We start from the raw sequence: 16753 nt of genomic DNA on the forward strand, positions 1-16753 counted from the left end.
GTTTTTTGACCGAAATATTAAGCTTGACATCCTCTATTTTTATGAGATTGCTTACACATATTGAGTTCAGCCACTTGACGTATATGTTCAAGCTTCACCACTGGAAATGAGGTAATGATCGTCCTCACATGGATCATTCACAGGAGAGGGGGAAATGAACCAATCACATACTTTTTTTTCTTTTTCAATTATTTAAAATATTAAATAATAGAATGGTAAAGAATGATGCAAAATGTGGAGAATGACCCATACCTCAAGTTGAATGACGAGGTTATTGTTGAAGAAAAAGCTGGTTTAATGCATACATATCGAGTGAAGGGGGAATGCGGGTAATGACCCATGCCCTTTAGCCTTATAAGAAATATTTCTTATTACATTATAATAAAATTTGCTTGAGTTTCCTTTTTTTTTTACTTTATAGTTAAAAGTTTTTCAGGATTATTATTATAACATGACATAGATAAATACACTTTAAATTAACGTATTTTTAAATAAGTATGTTTAAAACTTTTAACAATTTATTTAGTAGTAATTTGAAACGTGTCTAATACATATATTTATTTACTTGAATCAAATCAAGCTGGCTCAGTTTAAAACTGAGTCGAGCCCAAACCAAGATTTACAGTTCGGTTTTAAATTCGAGCTCGAGTCTGTCCTGACTCGACTCGTAAAAACCAGTTTATGCGATCTATTTCTGATTACATTTTAATACATTTGAGTTTTTTTTTTTTTGCCTTTTTACTTTATAGTATAAACATGTTCAATAAATATACCTTACAATAACTAACTTTTAAATAAATTAACAGTTTCTCACTTTATCCAACAGTTTATTATACTCCAAAACTTGTCATTTTCACTTGCATCAAACTCCTCCTTCCTTTGCTTCTCTTGATCAATCACCTATTTCTCTCTTCTTCCCATAATAATAATAATAATAATAATAATATTCTCTACACACCAAACCCTAATAAATCACTTCAATTCCAATCCAATCCAATCAATTCAACACCAATTTGATCAAATTTCACATTCACCCATCAAAATTAACCCCAATTCAAATGCTCAATTGTTATTATTATTAACCCCCAAATTTATTTAGGGTTATGGAAGTCGATCAATCGAATCAAGCAATGGCGTTTAATGAGCCCTCAATGGAACCCAGTATCAGCTTCGTTAAATCCCTTCAGGTTAGATCTTAGTTTTTAGCTAATTTATTATTATTATTATTATATATCAGATCTGAGTATTGTTACTGTTTGATTAGTGATTATTGATTAGTGTTGTTTGAATCTGTTGTATGGTGAAAGAGTGAGCTATTTTGACTTTTTGAGTCAAAGTGGTTGGTTTTAAAGTTAGAATTAAATTGCACATGTTAATTATTTGAAGTGAAATTGGAAACTGTATGAATCTGTATGATAATAAGTATAAATAGGATGAATTTGGGTGTTAATTGATTAAAGATTTGTACTAATTTTGCATATGAGATGTGCTATGTTTGACCTGGAATAGTCAAAGACTCAAAGATATGTTGTATTGTAGATCTATGGATGTTAATTGGATTAATGGTGTGATTTTACCGTTTAGTCCTTGCTATTGGTTTTTCGGTTATGATGATTTTGAGACTAAATAATTAGAAAATTAGAATCAGAACTGTTTTTTGCTAAACATTATTTGTTAGTTGTTACATTAAAATCGAAACATTTTTATGAAATTACTTATCTGCCCCCATTGTCATTACATCAATTATGGTTAATATGTTACATCACATATTGCATTTTTTTCATGAGGAAAATTATTAAAAGAGTCTGTTTGGTAATTTTGGATTTATTAAGTGTATCCTATTATTATTATTATTATATAATCAAGAATCAAGATGGATGATTTGACATGTCAACTTTATCCGTTGTTTGCATTGCTAAATTAGGAAACTAGCATAATTTGGTTTTTTGTGTATTTATAATTGTTAAATAATATTTAATTAGTGCTTTGCTATGTTTGTTTTTAGGAACTCAAAAATCTAAGGCCTCAACTTTACTCAGCAGCCGAATATTGTGAAAAATCTTATCTTCATAGCGAACAAAAACAAGTGTAAGTATCATTCAAACACACACACACACACACACACATCATCATCATCATCGTACTCAGTATATCCCACCAATAGCAATGCTATGGTAGGGTCTGAGGAGGGTAAGATGTAGACAGCCTTACCTCTATCCCATAGGGATAGAGAGGCTGCTTCCGGTGAGACCCCCGGCTCGATAGTAGTTTTGAATCAAGCCTTGGACATAAGACACATAACACTCAATCATCGGGACACCGGCTGATTGGTGCATGTGCCCTTGTCTTTCGGCTATCAACGCCACCACATGATGCCTGATTAACCTTCCGCCACTTTTAACGTTATTTTCACGTGATTAGTAAAATAACGTCAAAATTAGTGCAATTTTACTTTTGCCCACCCAAGGGTTCACACATATATACACACACACATGCTTAAGCTATTTCTTATAGAAATTTATGCCCTTTTTATTTGTAGGGTTCTTGATAACCTGAAAGATTATGCTGTACGGGCCCTTGTTAACGTGGTTGACCATCTTGGCACGGTTGCTTACAAGTTGACCGACCTTATAGACCAACAAACTTTAGAAATTTCAACAACAGGGTTACATGTTTCATGTTTACATCAGGTGAATATATATATATATATATATATATATATATATATATATTGTGCTTTTTTTTAATGAAATCTTTTGTTATGACATTATTGATGATTAAAATATTTTTTTTTCTTTTAAGCAACTTCTTACCTGCCAAACATATACGGATAGAGAAGCTCTCAGGCAACAACAATTGCTAGCCAATGTACCACGACATCACAAGCATTACAGTTTGCCTAGTAAGATTATTAATTTATATTTTTGAAGAAACAGGATCAAATACATTTTTTTTAACATGAAAACAGTGAGAACCAATTTGTTGTTATCATTAGGTTTATTTTTATAGGTGTTTGCTGTTATTTTTTGTTTGTATTTGCTAATTTTCGATTATGAGACGTTATAAGTATTTGTTGATTTATATTTTGTTATTATTAGATTTTTTTCTTTTGCTGTTATAAGTATTTGCTCGTATTTGTTTATTTTGTTCTTAATTTTGATTCTTTTGTTGAAAATATTAGGTTTTTTTCTTTGTTATTATAAATTAATGTTTATGTAGATTGGTATTGTAGTTGGCATTGTTTCTTACGTTATCATGTTTTTATAAATTAGTATTATTTCCTGCGTTCTCATGTTAAGATTAAAATGTACATGAACCTTCCCCTATTTTTGAAATAATTAATAACTTTTCTCCTTATAAATAATGAATTTTAATTACCTTTGCAATTAACGTAGATTCCGTGAGCAAAAAGGTCCATTTTAGCCCTCAGATTCAAGCAGGTGCAAGGCAGAGTCATTATCAGTCACGTCCTCGACAACTTGTTTCAGGTATTAAGCACATTTCATTTCAAAATCATCATTTTTCATTATTCATTATTTAACATGTTTATATTTAATTTAGGTACCCCAGCTGCAAATACTCTTTGCTGGCATCTAGCATCGGAAACCAAATCTACTTTGAAAAGGAATTCAAGCTCTATGAGGTTTACATAAACATCTTCGTTTCTTGTTTCTCATTTGTGCATATTTAGTCACTCGTTTTCTCAGTAAGAATAATGTTTAAACTCTAAAGTTCTTGTAAGTTGTAAAAGGGCTTTAAGTGTTGAGAAAGTTCTTATTATTTGCAGCATTGATGATCCCAAAACTTCAAGTTGTGCTACCGCGTCTTCTCATGTATCCAGTATGTTTTCTCTTAACTATGCTCATTATTCAGTTTCATCAAAGTTGTATTATTAATACTTGTACATTCAGATGGAAATAACCGGGTGCAAACAAAATCATCTGAATCTCATCTTCGGGTGCATAAAATGGGTCCCGCTTCAAGCACTGCTATTCAGACACTTGGCATCTCACAACAGGTAATCTCAAATGTTGAATGCAATTTAAACTTTAAACCACATCAAACAACTTTATTACATTAATAATCTTTTTTTAATAAAAAGATCTTTCTACTTTTATGCATTAAAAGTACACTTTGGGTTATCATTTATATGCTCCCTTTTTAGCTGTTTTCGCCGGACCCATTAGAAAGAAAGATAACCTGAATCGACCCATTCATAAAAAATGAACCGAAATTACCACTTGTGCAATTTGCAATAAATAAATATAATATATAAGAAAACATGTTGAACATATAACAGATGAGCCAAATCAGTGTGTACAATACAAGAGACAAAGGAACAGAACCCTTTATAACCCATTTTTTTTAATTTTATAATTTATTATTTTAGATATAATTATAAATTCTCAACAATATTCTAATCATTTTTTACCATATCAATTTAGAAGCGTACGCATTTAAATTCACTTTTTGCTACTACACGTGTCTTTTGACTCTTTGTAAGCCAGTTTTTATTTTCTTTCGTTTAACCCGTTAGAGATGGAATATAACCTAGATCGACCCATTTTAAAATTTGCCACATTTGATTTTTGTTTTGTTGACGCCATAAAAATGATGCAATAAATCACGCATATTGACAAAATGTTTTTATCTAATTTTTTTTTGACAGGATTCTGTGGAGGGTCCGAGGACGGTAATGTCATTTCGGTCATTTGATCATCCTAAGCATGAGATTGCCCAGCCTCCTATACGTAGCAAGAGTGTTTTATCGTCCTTCTTTGTCAAACAAAAGACACCAAAACTAAGGCCCGGTCTGGTTTCATGAACCAGGGAACGTTAAACCTTAAACTTGCGTAAACGATTTCAGCGTGGATACTCCTTATAACCAGAAGGTGTATATTTTCTTGTCCCCTTTTTATGTTGTTTGTGAAATTTGTGTATGTAATATGAGGTGGTCTCACAATCTAATAAAATGCTAGTGGTTAAATCATTCTAATTGTTTAGGCTTTCAAGTTTGTTTGCTTTGTGATTTATATTGCAACTTGTAATATTTTACTAAATTTTAATTTTGAGAAACCACATAAATAAGAGGCATTTAATATACTGTTTAAAGGTTTTATCATTTAAGATGTGTTTGTTAAAAATAATTATCTTATTATTATGAGAGTTAGTTATGCATATACTGTTTAAAGGTTTTATCATTTAAGATGTGTTTGTTAAAAATAATTATCTTATTATTATGAGAGTTAGTTATGCATATGGTTCATATTGTAAGCTTATATCACTACTATTTTCACTATTATCTTTAAAATATAAAATAAATAAGCCCGAACCTGACACGAAAACCTATTTGGGATGAGTATTTGAGTATGTGATTAGTTTTTACCTTTTTTTTCAAAAATATAAAATAAAAAAATTCACGGGTTTTGAACGTGTATGATATGATATCCGTCTTGATTAACTGAATCCATTTATCCATGCCGAAATTGAATATATTGATATACTACATCATAAATAATAATATAATAAATAGTATGTGGAAAGTGTTAGAAACATGATATTAATAAAATTAAAGAATTGTTAAAAATGTAATTATTAGTTGATATTTTTAAGTTGGTTTTTAAGATGAGTTTCAGGTAATGCACATTTAAATGTATAACCTTAAATCACACTAGACCATAAATGGATGCGGCCGATGTCTATGAATTCAATGAGTAACGGGTAACTTCAACTTCCCTAGATCCATGTCATACATCAGAACTGTTAATGAAAGTCTTGGTCCCCAGTAGCCTTTACCCTACCAAAGCACATTTGGATCTAACTCGATACAAGAGTTAGGTCATACCGATTCATCTCTTTGTTCTGTGTCTCGAATCATGGCCACATAGCTTCGATGACCATTTCATTCGGCCTTAGAAGTGTGAATTGTGCCCGACTTCAATCAGTGTTGGTGGGTGAATTGTTCGAACACCCACACATGACATATCTTTATTCTTTTCGAAAACACAACGAACGCTCGCACACTTACAACCATGTAACTGAACACAATTTGTGTAACCACTTACCTAAACGCGTCAAACAAACTGACACGTAGCAACCAAGTTGTAATCGTATTAATCAGGGTAGTGAGTTGCAAACGTATGGGCTAAATAAGCCATAAACAAGTCAACCCAACACGTCTACAACTTCTTTAATTTTTTTTGGACGACAATTTTCTTGTGTGTTAGGTCACCGCACTCTTCAATTTGGAAAGCCCCGTTGACCCACTCTAGTCAGACTATGTTGTTTTAACCGTGATCACGCTGGCTTCTGAGTTTGACTTGGGTGTTTCCCCAGGAAACCATACCATCCGCTAGAGGTGCACAAACCGGTTTAAAACTCAAAACCTGTTTGGGTTAAAACTGGTTCGTTTTGGTCAACAAAAGTCAAATCGGTTTATGATCGGTTTCGGTTCGGGTTTTGACCGGTTTCGGTTCGGTTAACCGGTTTTGATGGAGAAAATTACAAACTGGTTTCAAACCGACGGTTTCAATTAGTTCCAAACCGGTTTCTATATAATCGGTTTCAAACCGGTATGGTTTCGGTTCGATTAACCGGTTTACTTGCCCACCTCTACCGTCGGGTGTCGGCTGCCACTTAACAGCCGTTATACCACCAGAAGAGCATAACTCTTTGATATTACGTACGGTAACATATGGTAGCCTGGTGAGACTAAATCCTGAGCTCGAAATTCGATCCAACGTCTTATTATCACTATTATTATTATTATTATTATTATTATTATTATTATTATTATCACCGACGCAGTACCTGCGTAAAAGTTAGCTCAAGTCACCACTACCTCCCTGTTTCAGATCCAATCACAAATCCGCCATTAACACTCACATCTCACACACAGTCAAGCTTTCATACACTCACTCTTCACTAAACCAATCCACACATCATCCAATCCAATGTCATCATCATCAACACCATCACAACTCCACCAAAGACCACTCCACAAACCCTACACTCCACTCTCACCAAACTCCTCATCCAATAACCTCTCAAAACCCTATTACTTCTCACTAATATTAAACCGCACATCACTCTTCATCTTCCTAACACTAATAATCCTCTTAGGCGTATTCTCCCCATACATTAATAATAATAATAACACGTTTTTCACATCCTCTAGGGTTTCAAACGAAGCCAGATGGAGGCGTTACACGTTACCGGAAGCCGTTAGGTTTGTGGCTAACAATGAGAGTACTGGTACGGTGATTGTGTGTGCGGTCAGTCAGCCGTACTTGCCGTTTTTGAATAACTGGTTGATTAGTATTAAGAGGCAGAAGCATCATGAGAAGGTGCTTGTGATTGCGGAGGATTACGCGACGTTGTTTACGATTAATGGTAGGTGGCCGGGCCATGCCGTGCTGGCTCCGCCTGCGCCGGAAGCTCAGGTTGCGCATAAGTTTGGATCGCAGGTGATGTTTTGTGTTTAGGTGAAATGCAGGAATAGATTGTTAGGGTTTTACGGTTTTATATGTCGTAATTGAGTGAGTTTATGATCCTTTATTGATTATTTGTGAATTGTGTTATGTTCGTTCGTTTAATTAATGAACGGACACGGACGCCGGACGGCTTTAGTTTCATTGGATTTATAAGTTATATGATGCCACTATGCTTATGTTCGTTCGTTTAATTAATGAACGGACACGGACGGCTTTAGTTTCATTGGATTTATAAGTTATATGATGCCACTATGCTTATGTTCGTTCGTTTAATTAATGAACGGACACGGACGACTTTAGTTTCATTGGATTTATAAGTTATATGATGCCACTATGCTTAGATCAATCTGATAGTGTTATTGAAATTGGTTGATTTGCCATTAGTTTTATTGAAATTAGTTCTATTCATAAATCATATGATGCTACTTTTATTAGGTTAGATCTGTCTGATTTAGAAGTTTTTGAGTGAATGTATGATTCTACTATATTGATTATCTGTGAAATTGATGTAGCTAGGGCTGTAATTGAATGAACTGTTCGTGAATTGTTCGCCGGGAAGTTTGTTTATGTCCGTCCGTTTAATAAATGAACGAACATGAACAAGGCTTTTCGTTCGATTATCTAAATGAACGAACACAAACAGAGGCCATGTTCGTTCAAGTGAACTATGAATTATTAGAATTTTACAATTTTAGATGTCAAAGTTTGCTGAGCTATGATCAGTTTCATCTGATTCATAAGTCATATGATGCCATTGTGCTTCGATCTATCTGATTTAAAACTTTTTGAGTGTATGATCTGATAGGATTAAGCACACTCGAACAGTGGGATTAATCATTAACGTCGTTCAGTCAAGGTGACCTACGTCCACAGGCAGGAACTAGGATTATCTTTTGTTTCAGTGATAATCAATTACTAGTACATAGAGATCATTATATACAGACTATAATTAAGGCTAATAAGTTAGTGAACAAGAAAGCATTAAGCGGGCTAGGCCCATTGTAATTTGGCTCACAAGTTTGGCTCTCCAGGTCAGTTTGTTTGTACATTTTTAACAATTTTGATGAATCAGGGTTTGAATATTCGGATAGAAAATTGGCTGAATTAGTAGCACAATTGATGAGTTATTTATTTTTGTTATTGAAATTGGTTAATTTGCCATTAGTTTGATCCAATTCATAAACCATATGATGCCATTATTATTAGCTTAGGTCCATTTGATTTAGAACTTATTGAGTGAGTGTATGATCCAACTTTATTGATTGTTTGTCAAATTGATATAGCTAAGGTTGTAAACGAACCGAACGTTTGGCAGGAAGTTTGTTTATGTTTGTTTGTTTGATAAATGAATGAACACGAACAATCAAACATTCTCGGTTAGCCAAATTAAACAAAACATTGTGTTCATTTGTGTTCGTTCTTTTGTGTTCGTTAACAGTTCACTAGCTGCTCAACTCAATTGACTAATTGATTATTATATTTGCTTTAAGCATATTGACCATTAGTTTGTTCCTGATCTATAATGGTTCAGATTCTGCGCAATGTGTACCATTGGTAGCAACTTCTCTTATACATGTACATGAGTTCGATGATATTATAATAAATTGAACATCTTTGACATAAATTAATGATTTTGGTTCCATTTTGCAGGGATTCTTCAACTTCACTTCCAGAAGACCGCGTCATTTACTTCAAATACTAGAGCTTGGATATAATGTGATGTACAATGATGTTGATATGGTCTGGTTAGCAGATCCATTTCCTTACCTTAAAGGAAACCATGATGTGTACTTCATGGATGACATGCCTGCTGTAAGAATCATCTTTGCTTCTTAGTTTCATGTGCTATATTAATTCTGAATACACGGATCAAAATGGGTTGTAAATCATGTGCTAATTATGACCAGGTGAAACCGCTGGATCACCCTAATGTCCTGCCACCACCAGGTAAAAAAGGGCGGACTTATATTTGCAGCTGTATGATATTTATGCACCCGACACCGGGTGCAAAGTTAGTTATGAAAAAGTGGATTGAAGAGCTTCAAATTCAACCATGGTCAAAAGCAAAGAAAGCTAATGATCAGCCTGCTTTCAACTGGGCATTGAACAAAACAGCAGGGCAGGTATGTGAATCATTGATTCATTCGTGCCACGTTTTCATTAGACTGTTAATTATATGTTAAAAAAGATTAAGAAAAACAATTACTTGCAGGTTGATCTGTACCTGTTACCTCAGGCAGCATTTCCAACCGGTGGATTATACTTCAAGAACCAGACATGGGTAGATGAAACCAAGGGGAAACATGTTATTATTCACAACAATTACATTACCGGTTTTGAAAAGAAGATAAAGCGGTTTAAAGATTACAACCTTTGGTTGGTTGATGAGCACGCATCAGAATCGCCACTTGGTAAATTATAATGAAGTCATGAACCCAAGAAATGAAGTATCTCTTGTCTATAGGTACCAAATGTTCTTTATCATTTTTTTCATTAAAAGTCTGTTAAAGTTCTCATTTTGTAGCATACTCACATGTTTAAAAACCGAACCTACTAAACGATCAAGCATAATAGAATATTAATATATATATTTCCATGATATCTCCTTTCAGTAGACTGAACAAATCTTTGTCGGATAGCCATGGAACTCATGATCGTTTTAGGGAGTTACCTATTGATCAAGAGTTCCACATGCAGAAACATTGAAGTATCGAGTTGATTTCTGCATACTTGTCAGAGAGCATGAAATCTCAGGAATTTAAGCCGTCTATGTTTTGTTGTAGAAATTTATTAATTTTTGAAGTTCATGATTCTCAATCTTTGTTCGCTTTTCTTCTCTCTCCCCTTTTGAATATACTGAAATCGGTACGGGTCAGTTTGGAGTTTGGACTTGCAGTAACTATTTGTAGAAAATATGTCAAAGTTGGTTTTGAACACTTACTGTTGTTTTTTGAGTTGAGTTTCTATAAATAATTAATACATGTGATGGAATTTAAATAACTAAATTGTTAACTTACAATATCGGTAACATGAAATATTGGGCTACTTTCTAGTAGAGATGTTTGGCTCAGAGCAATCTCAAAATGAGCCGAGCTAAGATGAGCTGGCAAAATTTGTAAATGAACCGAGCCGACTGCTCGAGTCATGGCAAGTTAACTTAATGGCTCATTTGTTAGGCGTAAGTAATGCCCAATATGTATTATGTAATGGTTACAAGTTAAACTTTATATTATAACTTAATTATCAATATAAATATTAATTTCAATAAAAACAAGTTTGCGCTTTACAAGTCAAGCTCAAATTTAGATTTCTGTTCGTTGAGCCATTGCTCCAACTAAATGAGTCAACTCGTTTAACTTTTAAGCACCGGCTCCAACTAAATTTGGCTCTCCTCGGCTCGTTCATTATGCAACCCTTAAACTCAGCCATTGCTCGGCTAGGGGTTGAAACATTGGATCACTGTTGTGTCAATGATCACTGTTGTGTTTTGTTTGTAAGAATTGTAAGAATATACAGATCTAAGATTGTCGAACATAAACATTTAACAAGAACAGATTTATGTGTTTTGGTCCATTGGTTACGTATGTGTGTGTGAAGTTTTTTACTTGATAATGTGATAAATTATTATTTTTTTTAAATCTATCTATACGAATAATAAGATAAATATTGATGATGTGTCCTAACCACATTCAATCTTAACTTTAATTTCACTCATATTTTTTAATCTCCATTCTTCTTAATCCATCATGTTATCCATGAGTCATGGGTTTAATTGGTATGACCCGTCAGTCAGTTGTAACTCATATAAAAAAAGTTATTTAATATAGTTTAAATCACAATAGCTTTTACTAACCCATTACATCTAATTTTACTATTGGATATAGAAAGTTTGAACATAATTTTAAAAAAACATATAAACCGTTAAGTTTAAAATCAAACAGTGAATTATTAAATTTATAAACTATTATCATATAATAATTAGTGACTTTTTATAATATATATTTTCAAATTTAGTTAAATAAATAGTATTGAAAACTTCTTTAATATGTTTAGATACGGATAATTGTATGTCATCTTAAAACATTATTTCAATCTTAAAAAAATGTATAATTTAAATATGTAACATTTGAAGTGTGTAATTATATTAAATAATCTATAAATTCAAAAAAAATCCCTAAATTGCGTATGCTTAAATACCTAAATTTCGGTTATTTGACAAATCCCGTATAATACACAGGTTCAAAAGCTAGTAAAGAAAATAAACAAGAAACTACATATATGAACATCATTACATGAAGATATGAATAATCATCCTAATTGTGATAACTGATAAAGAGATGAATAAATTATATCAGATTAGTTATGCACTTTATATGGCTAAATATCAATAGTAGATACTACTTTTGAAAACAAACAAACACTAAGCTCATAATCCATCATTTCACATCTTATATACATATACAACCCACCAAAGCATCTAAACTCTTGAAACAAAACAACCACTAAAATATTTAATATCTTCTAAGAGAATCAACTTGAACCAAATACACAACTAACCTACCAGACAAAACAAACACCAATCTATTCTTGAATGAAACAAAAACTTACTTTTCTCAATCTTTCTTCTTATTTTTCAAGGGCCCTAATGGAATCTTACTCACAACCTTCTCATCAAACACCGCATACTGTTTCTTCAACTCGGTCATCGCTTTCTCAGCAAACGCATCGACCTGATCTTCATACTTCTCGTACAGAACAGGAACCGTGTGCAGAGCCACGAAACCTGTTTCGCCATCAAACAAAAATCACAACTTCAACAAAGTATTGTAAAACAATTTAACATACAAAGAAAACAGTCGAGAAACCGAAAGATCTTACTCATGTAGAACAAAGTCAAGAAGTTGCACCAGCTGCCAACAACAGACAACATCCATAATCCAACGACAACCTGCAAATAATACGCAACTCGTGTCAAGTTATTGTTAATATAGTTCCTCTTTTCTCAGAACCATATTTGTGAAATAATATAACATACAGCTATAAACTTCTTCGGATCTCTCCCGGCCGCAACACCACGTAACATTTGAAGAATGTTATTAATCTCAATCCTTAATGCAGAAGCAAACTGATGAATGGTGCCTTCTGAAATTTTAACTTCTGGTACACGTGGAGGTGACCTGTGGATAGATCAGTTTATAAATATACCTTGATATGGAAAACCAAGATATACTTTGGAAACTGGAAACTGGAAAGCTTACTTGTTTATGATTTTAGAGGCGCTAGACCACACGAACAGAACTGCGAACACAAGGATCAAGATGTGGCAAACCAAAGTAACGAGACGGTACTCGAGCAACTCAAATAACACCCATAATGCAGTTACTCCACCGAGTACACTTGCAGATATTTTCTTGTTCCTCCACAAGAATATATCAGCAGCTGCATGATTAACCAAATATGACAAGAATATATTAATAGAGCAACACAGTATAACAGTCATTCAAACATCAAATTAAATAAAATACTGATGAGTTGTTCTTGTATTACAGTATATAACTGAACATCTAAGAACACCTGTGGTTTATAAGATTCTTTCTCAAAGTAAGTCTCAAAAGCAAAGATAAGAACTTCATCAGATTACTATCTGCTTTGATTTTTACAACATCCAAATTCATAATCCAAAAGGTATTATATATGCCTAGGAGTGCAAACAAGCCAAGCCGCTCGCGAGCTAATTGAGATCGGATCGATAAAAAGCTCGAAATGAGTCAAGCCTGAGCTCGTTTAGTTATTGAGCCCGAGCTCGAGCCTTGTATGGGAAGCTCGTTTAGGCTCGCCCAGCCTTGCGTATTACTACGTTTTACCTCTTTTTGACTTTTGTGTATTAATTTCACACTGTTTCAAGCTTCACCTCATTTAAGGTACCACACGAGCTCGAGCCAAGCTTAACCTCATTTAAAGTTTTTCTCAAAAAATTTAAAAACAATTGAAAACGCATGTAAATTAATTAATAAACAAGAAATGAGCCGAGCCTGAGCTTTAAAAAACAACTCACGAGCCAAACTCAAGCTTTAGAAAAAAGCTCGAAATGAGCTCTCGTAAGTCAAAATGAGCCTAGTTGAGCCCGGTCTCGACTCGTTTTGCACCCCTAGTATTCATAGCTAAATGTCTTGTAGAAGAATCAAAGATATAACCACTACTTAAAGTCACCAATCTAGGAATCCTTCTGCTAATTAACAGAATCATTATTCAATACAAATTACAGAACCAAAATTTCAACCTTCTAAAAGCCCTAATTTCTATAAATATGTATCGTAAAACTAAACAATCAGCTAAATAAAACACAACCAAGCAATCAACTAAGCAAATTTCAAAATTAAACTAGAAACACAAATTAACAGATAATAATAATAATAATAATAATAGGAAAAATTAACGTACAAATGAAATTAATGTGGTAATTGTGAGAATCGAGTAGAGTAATTATATACACAAGTAGAGAGTAATTATGTAATCACATAATTAATTTATTTGTATATATAGTTACTCTGTTTGTTGATTCTCATAATTAGCACGTTAATTTCATTTTATTCACATAATTAGCACGTAAATTTCATTTGTATTTCATTTTATTCTCATAATTAGCACGTTAATTTCATTTGTATTTCATGATCTAAACACATAATAATAATAATAATACTAATAATAATAATAAAAAAACAAATATTCCTTACGTTTTCCACCGCCTAAAACCTGATGAACCGGTTTCTCCCTACCAAACAACCGGTACTTACTCTTCAACTTCTTCACATCATCATCCTCATCAAACTTCATCTTCTTCTCCGATTCAGAATCCGAATCATCCTCACGATCAATCTTATTATCATTATTATTTCTCTCGGTTATGTTTTCAACAACCGGTTCGTGTGTAGTCTCGATCTCATCGCCTTGCTCAGCCATTGTGTTTTACAAATTCGAACTGCAAATGATGATATTATTAATATTAATATTATTACTTGCAGAGTAAGTACTGTAGTCTGTTATGAGTTTGGAAAGAGGTGATGGAGATATATACGTGTCTGAATATTGTGATGTGAATTAAAGATTCTAACACGATACCCTGTGGGGACACACACTCACCACAATATTCTCAAATATAAGTTTTATAAAGCCTTTTAATTTATCAAAGTTTGAAATAAATTCAAAAATATGTATTTTGTAAAATGAAATCGTTTAAATTGGATGAAATTAAGGTATAAATTTTTTTAAAAAAAAATGCAAGCATGCAGGGTCAGTTATATTTATGGTGTGTAAAGTTGGTTCGGTTTAATTATAAAACATTGCTTAACTGTAATTATAACTGAATTGATGAAAAACATGACCCGGTTAATTGTCTTTTTTTCTCATTGTTTAAGTTAAGTTCAGTAAAACTGTCCGGTGCGGTTTCTCTTTCCACTATTCTAGTTAAAAATGGTTTGATTATGGTGTTCCAAGTAGCAGATCCGTCTCCGAGAATTGTTAATTTTTTCTGAGTTGAAGACGAAAAAAAATTGGGTATCAAGTAAAATAAGTTTTTATTGGATTTAAACAATTTAATTTTTAATTAGTTGCTTGGTTACGATTTAGGCTATATAAAAAACTTTTTGTATAAGAATGGGTTATGGTTAAACATGTCTCAAGTGAAACTAAAACCCGCAACCTTTTGGTTGAAAGTCGTACCCCTTTGCCACTAGATTAACCTAATGGTTGTATAATTGAGTTCAAACTTTAAACATTTAATATACAAATTGTTTTTCATAAAAAATATGTAAAATTTAAAAAAAACTCGAGCCTATTGGGGTGTCGGGTCGGGATCCGTCGACGACCCTGCCCTCTTTGAGAGCCAGTCCTGCCAAACAAGGGCTCAGGATAGTAACGCTACCGACCCGTACCAATACTAAAATTTTCGATTCGCGTTTAGTACCAGTAGTTCATGCAAAATTCGGGAAAATACCGGTACATAAAACTCAAACTTGGTATCGGTATCAGTACCAAATTTGCTCATCCCTCATCATACATGGTTTCATTGGGTTTTAGTTAAAGTCGGTTAACGAAGACACATTTAATTTAACAAACCGAATAGTCGGTTAACTTGATTCGCTTAACTATAACCGATTGGTTTTGATGGTTATGGTTAATTTCAGTTATATACTTCAGTTAACAGTTTGACTTTCAGTTATGTTCGGTTTTTTCCGTCCCGTCAACTTGTTATTTATGAGTTATGACCCTTGTAATTCATTAAGAGCTAGATTATTATAAAGTTTATAGCTCAGCTACGACCCACCCTAAAACTTGTTTAGACAAATGGATTACCATGATTATAGTTTGGTTTAAACAAAGCTAAGTGTGTCTAGATTAGATGTATGTCTAGATGTGTCGTTTTGGGTTTATAATATCAACCCGTCGCATGAGACAATTAACTTCTTGAATTTATGAAAAGGCATTTGGTTATTATGCAATAAAAAGTTGTCTTTTAAGGAAAACTTGTGTTTTAAGGATATATATATATATATACTAGACGGGTGCCCGCGTCATGCAGCGGGAAATGCAGACTACGTAATAAGTTTACAGGTGTTTATTATTCGGGTTGAAACCGTAAAACTGTTCATCTTTTGATTTGACGTTTGATTTTTTTTTCTTTAACTTTTGGCCAGTTGTTTTCAACTTTCAAAGGTTCTGTCTTGGTTTTCGACGACAAAAAAAACTGTTACAAAAGGTTTGGCTCACAATTTAATTTAAAACTATTAAAACTAGGCCGAAACACACATACAAAAAGTGTTTTTTTTAACTAAAAAAAAAACTATGACAATATCATACTTAAATTAAAGATAAAAATATGCTCGTTTTAATGGTATAATTTTTTTAAAAAAAATATTAACATATGAAAAAGTTATTAACGTTTAAAATATTTGGGTTAAAAGTGAAAATTAAAATATCATTTAGGTAAAAGATCAAGGGTTATTGTTGTAATTATTCATTAAATTTAATTATAATTGGGGGGTGAATATTGTAACTATATTAAATAAACGTAAGTTTTGTTTTAATGTGAGGTGAGAATGACTATTTTGCCCCACTACATGGTTGTACCATATGCAACATTACATGCAAATTCCTTAAAAAGTAGTGTCTTAATTTGCCCTTCTTTGCTATATTATATATAGTATAGATATATAGGGTAGGGTTAATGTACAAAACAATAATTTTACGAGAAACATAAGAAA

General features: G+C 32.9%; 3 protein-coding genes across 5 annotated transcripts; 2 read left to right on the forward strand and 1 right to left on the reverse strand.

The window, feature by feature from the left end:
* The first annotated feature begins 853 nt into the window (after positions 1-853).
* On the forward strand, positions 854-5081 carry LOC143574350 (protein ABIL1-like). The gene is made up of 9 exons (XM_077058995.1): positions 854-1187; positions 2006-2088; positions 2540-2690; positions 2803-2902; positions 3396-3488; positions 3562-3643; positions 3788-3840; positions 3912-4018; positions 4670-5081. The coding sequence occupies exons 1-9, from the start codon at positions 1104-1106 to the stop codon at positions 4823-4825; spliced, it is 909 nt and encodes a 302-aa protein (XP_076915110.1). The 5' UTR covers positions 854-1103; the 3' UTR covers positions 4826-5081.
* Positions 5082-6928: 1847 nt separating this feature from the next.
* On the forward strand, positions 6929-10226 carry LOC143574331 (UDP-D-xylose:L-fucose alpha-1,3-D-xylosyltransferase MGP4-like). 3 transcript variants are annotated; one of them, XM_077058980.1, is made up of 5 exons: positions 6929-7466; positions 9144-9305; positions 9401-9616; positions 9706-9957; positions 10106-10226. In XM_077058980.1, exons 1-4 carry the CDS (start codon positions 6954-6956, stop codon positions 9913-9915), a joined length of 1101 nt encoding a protein of 366 aa, XP_076915095.1. In that variant the 5' UTR covers positions 6929-6953; the 3' UTR covers positions 9916-9957; positions 10106-10226. The 3 variants fall into 3 exon arrangements, with proteins under 3 accessions (XP_076915095.1, XP_076915097.1, XP_076915096.1); XM_077058982.1 differs by having other exon boundaries at positions 10109-10216; XM_077058981.1 differs by lacking the exon at positions 10106-10226 and having other exon boundaries at positions 9706-10085.
* A 1690-nt stretch (positions 10227-11916) lies between these two features.
* On the reverse strand, positions 11917-14517 carry LOC143574351 (reticulon-like protein B5). The gene is made up of 5 exons (XM_077058996.1): positions 14228-14517; positions 12752-12932; positions 12529-12670; positions 12372-12441; positions 11917-12276 (listed from the first exon to the last, which is right to left on the reverse strand). Exons 1-5 carry the CDS (start codon positions 14451-14453, stop codon positions 12107-12109), a joined length of 789 nt encoding a protein of 262 aa, XP_076915111.1. The 5' UTR covers positions 14454-14517; the 3' UTR covers positions 11917-12106.
* Positions 14518-16753: the final 2236 nt, after the last annotated feature.

This window comes from Bidens hawaiensis, unplaced genomic scaffold (assembly GCF_021521415.1).
Source record: "Bidens hawaiensis isolate Kalapana, Puna unplaced genomic scaffold, B.hawaiensis_p1.1 tig00026900_1, whole genome shotgun sequence".
Taxonomy (NCBI): Eukaryota; Viridiplantae; Streptophyta; class Magnoliopsida; order Asterales; family Asteraceae; genus Bidens; species Bidens hawaiensis.

Coding starts and splice junctions, on each gene's coding strand:
- LOC143574351 (XM_077058996.1), bottom strand. CDS start 14,453: ATGGCTGAGCAAGGCGATGAGATCGAGACTACACACGAACCGGTTGTT. Junction 12,671..12,751: donor GCCTCTAAAATCATAAACAA/GTAAGCTTTCCA, acceptor ATCTATCCACAG/GTCACCTCCACGTGTACCAG. Junction 12,277..12,371: donor CTTGACTTTGTTCTACATGA/GTAAGATCTTTC, acceptor ATGGCGAAACAG/GTTTCGTGGCTCTGCACACG.
- LOC143574350 (XM_077058995.1), top strand. CDS start 1,104: ATGGAAGTCGATCAATCGAATCAAGCAATGGCGTTTAATGAGCCCTCA. Junction 2,903..3,395: donor CAAGCATTACAGTTTGCCTA/GTAAGATTATTA, acceptor CAATTAACGTAG/ATTCCGTGAGCAAAAAGGTC. Junction 4,019..4,669: donor CACTTGGCATCTCACAACAG/GTAATCTCAAAT, acceptor TTTTTTTGACAG/GATTCTGTGGAGGGTCCGAG.
- LOC143574331 (XM_077058980.1), top strand. CDS start 6,954: ATGTCATCATCATCAACACCATCACAACTCCACCAAAGACCACTCCAC. Junction 7,467..9,143: donor CGCATAAGTTTGGATCGCAG/GTGATGTTTTGT, acceptor TCCATTTTGCAG/GGATTCTTCAACTTCACTTC. Junction 9,617..9,705: donor TGAACAAAACAGCAGGGCAG/GTATGTGAATCA, acceptor AATTACTTGCAG/GTTGATCTGTACCTGTTACC.